Source organism: Acyrthosiphon pisum, chromosome A1, assembly GCF_005508785.2.
Source record: "Acyrthosiphon pisum isolate AL4f chromosome A1, pea_aphid_22Mar2018_4r6ur, whole genome shotgun sequence".
In the NCBI taxonomy this organism is placed as follows: domain Eukaryota; kingdom Metazoa; phylum Arthropoda; class Insecta; order Hemiptera; family Aphididae; genus Acyrthosiphon; species Acyrthosiphon pisum.
In genome coordinates this window covers 59,060,676-59,064,903 of record NC_042494.1, presented here as the reverse complement: position 1 = coordinate 59,064,903, position 4,228 = coordinate 59,060,676, and the positions used below count along the sequence as shown (strand labels likewise).

The following is a 4,228-nucleotide window of genomic DNA, read 5'->3' as shown; positions in this document are numbered from 1 at the left end:
TAATTTTCATCCAAGGTGATCGAATTGAGGTGGTCGTATTACGTGATCATATTATACTATTGCATTTGAATATGTATTTAGATTTCAAATAATTTTTTTTTGGTCGAACTCGAATTATTATGATTTGCACATTTTTTTGTTAACTGAGTAATTAATCCAATTATGATGCCTTATTATAATGAGTAAAGTATACGAATTTTTTGACCAAACAAAAAGTTAAAGCTTTCATTGAAATTTAAATAAATTTTGTTAATGTATTTACCTTAAATAGATTTAATTATTTAAATATTGTATAACAAAATTGCTTATAATATAATTATCAATTTGTATGCACCGACCGACTCCTAATAATTTCATAGTGTAGATTACAACTAGCTTTGTGTGCTTGTTAAGTCATCTGTGGATATTAATAATCTACTAGAGAATTTTGTATAACGTCCTTAAAACTGTCATTAAGATTTAAGAATAACTATAGTATGATTTTTTTTTAAAAGATCCGAAACCAAACGCTAACGTGCGAGAAGACCAACTGACTTGGAGACAAAACCGCGAGTCGATGGAAAAAAAAGGAAATGATAAAAAAAGTAATTGGACATTAAAAGCAATCCCACGGACAGGCCTTGGGCGAACGCGAGTTTATAACAAAACAACTTTTTACGAACATTTAGTTTTTTCTTTTCCGAACGAGATGAAGAAGATTTAAAGATTTTGGCGTGCAGCCATTACGTTTGCAAACAAGTTTTAGTTTTCTTCGATACGGGAGGGAAAAAAAAAACTGGATATGAAGATCCCCACTGTCATCCTCTATACCAATGACCGTGTTCCGTATTCATCTCACCCCGTATGCAATAATTATTCTTTCTCGGGATTTTATCGTCGCCCATCGAGCAAAAAGTTTCCTATTTAAAGCCCGACCGGGCACCACTTGGACACAATTCGTTCTGACCATCTGCACGAGCACCTACCTTCGAGCAGCATACCAACGGAACACCGTCGTCGTCTTCTTCGTCAATTAACCGCCGATTTAATAACCACCTATATCAACATGAAGGTAAGTTATTCCGATATTCCGTTCGTTTTGACAATTTTTGATTCTCGTTTGGAAGAATAGTACCTACCTACCTACCTATTTTCGTTTATAAACCGATCATATAACGAATTTTTATCATTGCTATATTTTGTATTTTTTTACAGGTCTTGTGCGTTACATTGCTTTTGGTCGCTGCGGCGTTCGCTGAAACCAAAGACCAGCCGATGAAACGTAGCTACAACTTCGGAACCACCGCCTCGTCTCTGGGTAATAATTTATTTATAATAACGTTTTCGTTTTATACGTGTGGTTACACCACAAGGCTAAAAGAAAAATATTATTATTCTAATACGAATCTAATTCGACGATAACGGCTAATAACCGACGTCTCCGGTTTGTGACTATATCATATTATTATTATTATTATTATTATCATGATGTGATTTGAACGAGTATTACTAATTACTATTGGGTGTCGTCCACTTCCGAGTTCTTTGTACCGTTTTTTTTTCATCTAATTATTATCAAACCAAGCGGCACAATCAAACAGAATTCTGATAATTTCAGTGTAACGTATTTGACTTGACAATTTTGTTTTTTTACCGTGCACACATTATTATGGTTGAAAATATAATAACATTATGTTACTGGTACCTAGTGTAGTTTTTGTTGTCTGACCATAAAAAACGGCGTTAATGTGGTACATTCTGGTACTTTAGGATGTATAGTAAATTCATTACTATAATATACTTCAAAGTTATTTCAAAATATTTTACTCTCTTGAGGCTCACAAAATGTTTCTATAAATAAATAATACCTACATGGGTAACCCGATGTAAGTGCTGAAAAAAAGTTGTAACTAAATTTGATACGTTGTTTAATTAAACATATCTTTGATAATTTTTGGTATAACTTTTTAGTTTTTCAAAATATCGAGTTGTACAATTGGTACCTAAGTACTTCATCAGCATCATGTTTCATTACAAAAAATATTTAATTCTGAAATTCAGCTAAGCTGAGAATATAACAATAAAGTGATCGCAGTATTGTACCATTTCAGTTTCGTATAATTCTTTTGAATTTATAGCTAAAATTTAATTTAATCATTTTACCACGTACCTGCATAATGATATTAGCATAATAAATAACATGCTAAAATGTATTTTGTCACACCTTAGTATTATATTTTAATTTTACGACATAAAGTGGGAAACCAAAATGGTATATTCGTGCTGTTTTTTATTATTAAATTTACTTTTTATATGAGTTGTGTGAGTTAAATTTGATCGATAATGATATTAAAATATGTGGGTGGACCCATAAAGCTATTTTATAACAAACTCTTATACGATAATGGATAGATTCTGTTTTGCTAACAAAATGGTAAGGTTTTTATTTATTTTATTTTATTTTTAAATCAACTCAATGTGTAATAAAGTTTGAAAAATCGTTACACTGTGTATCTCTACGAACCATTTGTATATTCATTATAACTCGTTACATTAGTACCTATATATTATAATTTATAATACACCATGATCACAATAAAATTTTATAATAATTTAGGTACCTATGTCCGAAACTAAAATTATAATTATCTGTATGAATTTATTTTAATAATAATATTATATTCCTTAATAACGTTTAGTATTATAATATATATATATCTATTTTCTACTCTAAAATATTTTAGTTTTTTTTTTTTGTATATTTTGACATTGGATACTTTATAATTTATCGTATTATACATGTTTAAATTCGAGTACATTTATATTTATTATTTTTTAGAACTAGGTATTTAAATATTAATTACTTATAAAACAACATAATAGTTGGTAATTTTAAGCGTATTTTGACAATTGGTAAATCATTTTATTGTTAAATTTATCCCTCAAATAATAAATTTATATTTAAATTAATTCTAACGCGTTAATTAATGTTATACATTGTTTTAGGATACGGAGCTGGTTTTGGATACAAATCTGGATATCAATCAGCGTATCCATCATCTTACTCAGCTTACTCAGGTCCATACCCAGCTGCGTCTTACTCATCTTACCCAGGCGCTTCCCAGGCCTCATACTCAGCCTACTCTGGTGCATTCCCGGCATCTTACTCAGCTAACTCTGCTGCATTCCCGGCGTCTTACTTAGCTCGCTCTGCTGCATTCCCGGCATCTTACTCGGCCAACTCCGCTGCCTTCCCGGCATCTTACTCGACCTACTCGGCTGCATCCTCCGCCGCCCTCCCAGCATCTTACTCCGCTGCCTACCCAGCATCTTACTCCGCTGCCTACCCAGCATCTTACTCCTCTGCCTACCCAGCATCTTACTCCTCTGCCTACCCAGCATCTTACTCCTCTGCTTACCCAGCATCTTACTCCTCTGCCTACCCAGCATCTTACTCTGCCCAGTCCGCTGCCTACCCAGCATCTTACTCGACTTACTCTGCTGCATCCCCGGCTGCCTCCTTCTACAGTGCCTCCCCAGCATCTTACTCTACTCACTCTGCTGCCTACCCAGCATCTTTATCGACCTACTCAGCTGCATCTCCAGCTTCATTATACGGTGCCTACCCAGCATCATACTCTGGTGTCAACTCTGCGTCTTACTCTGCTGCCGTTCCATCGTCGTACTCTGCATACTCTGGAGCATCTCCTTCGGCATACTCCGCCAACTCTGCTGCTGCTCAAGTATTGTCCCTGAACGAAAAATCGTACGGAAGCAACGCTGGATTCGTATCAAGCACAGCCGCACCAAAGTCTGCATCTTACGGCGCTACCGAATACCTAGGATCTCAGACTTTCAACATCAACAAATAGACTACGATAAAATATACTTATGAAACGAAAATATAACAATGGAAATCAATGAATAACATGTTTGGAATATAAAATAAATACATTTCTTTTAAAATTATTGATACTTGTTTTCTTGAGAAAAAAAAACACATTTCCCTCAATTTCATGTAATATGTACATTTAACTTATGGTAATTTAATTATCATTTATCAATGTACTCGCATTAAATAAAAATGTTAGTAGAACAATATATTATTTGTTCCATATTATGTATAACGATATTAATACAAAATATAAGTGAATTAAAATAAATTATTTAAACAATGTACAGATAAACTACGTAATGCGTTTATTTAAAATCATTGTAGTGTATTGTGTACAATATGAACAGTAAAACA

General features: G+C 33.3%; 1 protein-coding gene across 1 annotated transcript; it reads left to right on the top strand.

Annotated features, from left to right (window-relative positions):
* Positions 1 to 896: 896 nt before the first annotated feature.
* Positions 897 to 3,948, top strand: LOC100164760 (RNA-binding protein 14). Its single transcript, XM_001947273.5, has 3 exons — positions 897 to 1,051; positions 1,195 to 1,297; positions 2,986 to 3,948. The coding sequence occupies exons 1-3, from the start codon at positions 1,046 to 1,048 to the stop codon at positions 3,849 to 3,851; spliced, it is 975 nt and encodes a 324-aa protein (XP_001947308.1). The 5' UTR covers positions 897 to 1,045; the 3' UTR covers positions 3,852 to 3,948.
* The last annotated feature ends 280 nt before the right edge of the window (positions 3,949 to 4,228 follow it).

What these genes read in the sequence shown, in the direction of transcription:
- LOC100164760 (XM_001947273.5), top strand. An exon ending in AACCACCGCCTCGTCTCTGG is followed by an intron (nt 1,298 to 2,985) that starts GTAATAATTTAT and finishes ACATTGTTTTAG; the next exon opens with GATACGGAGCTGGTTTTGGA.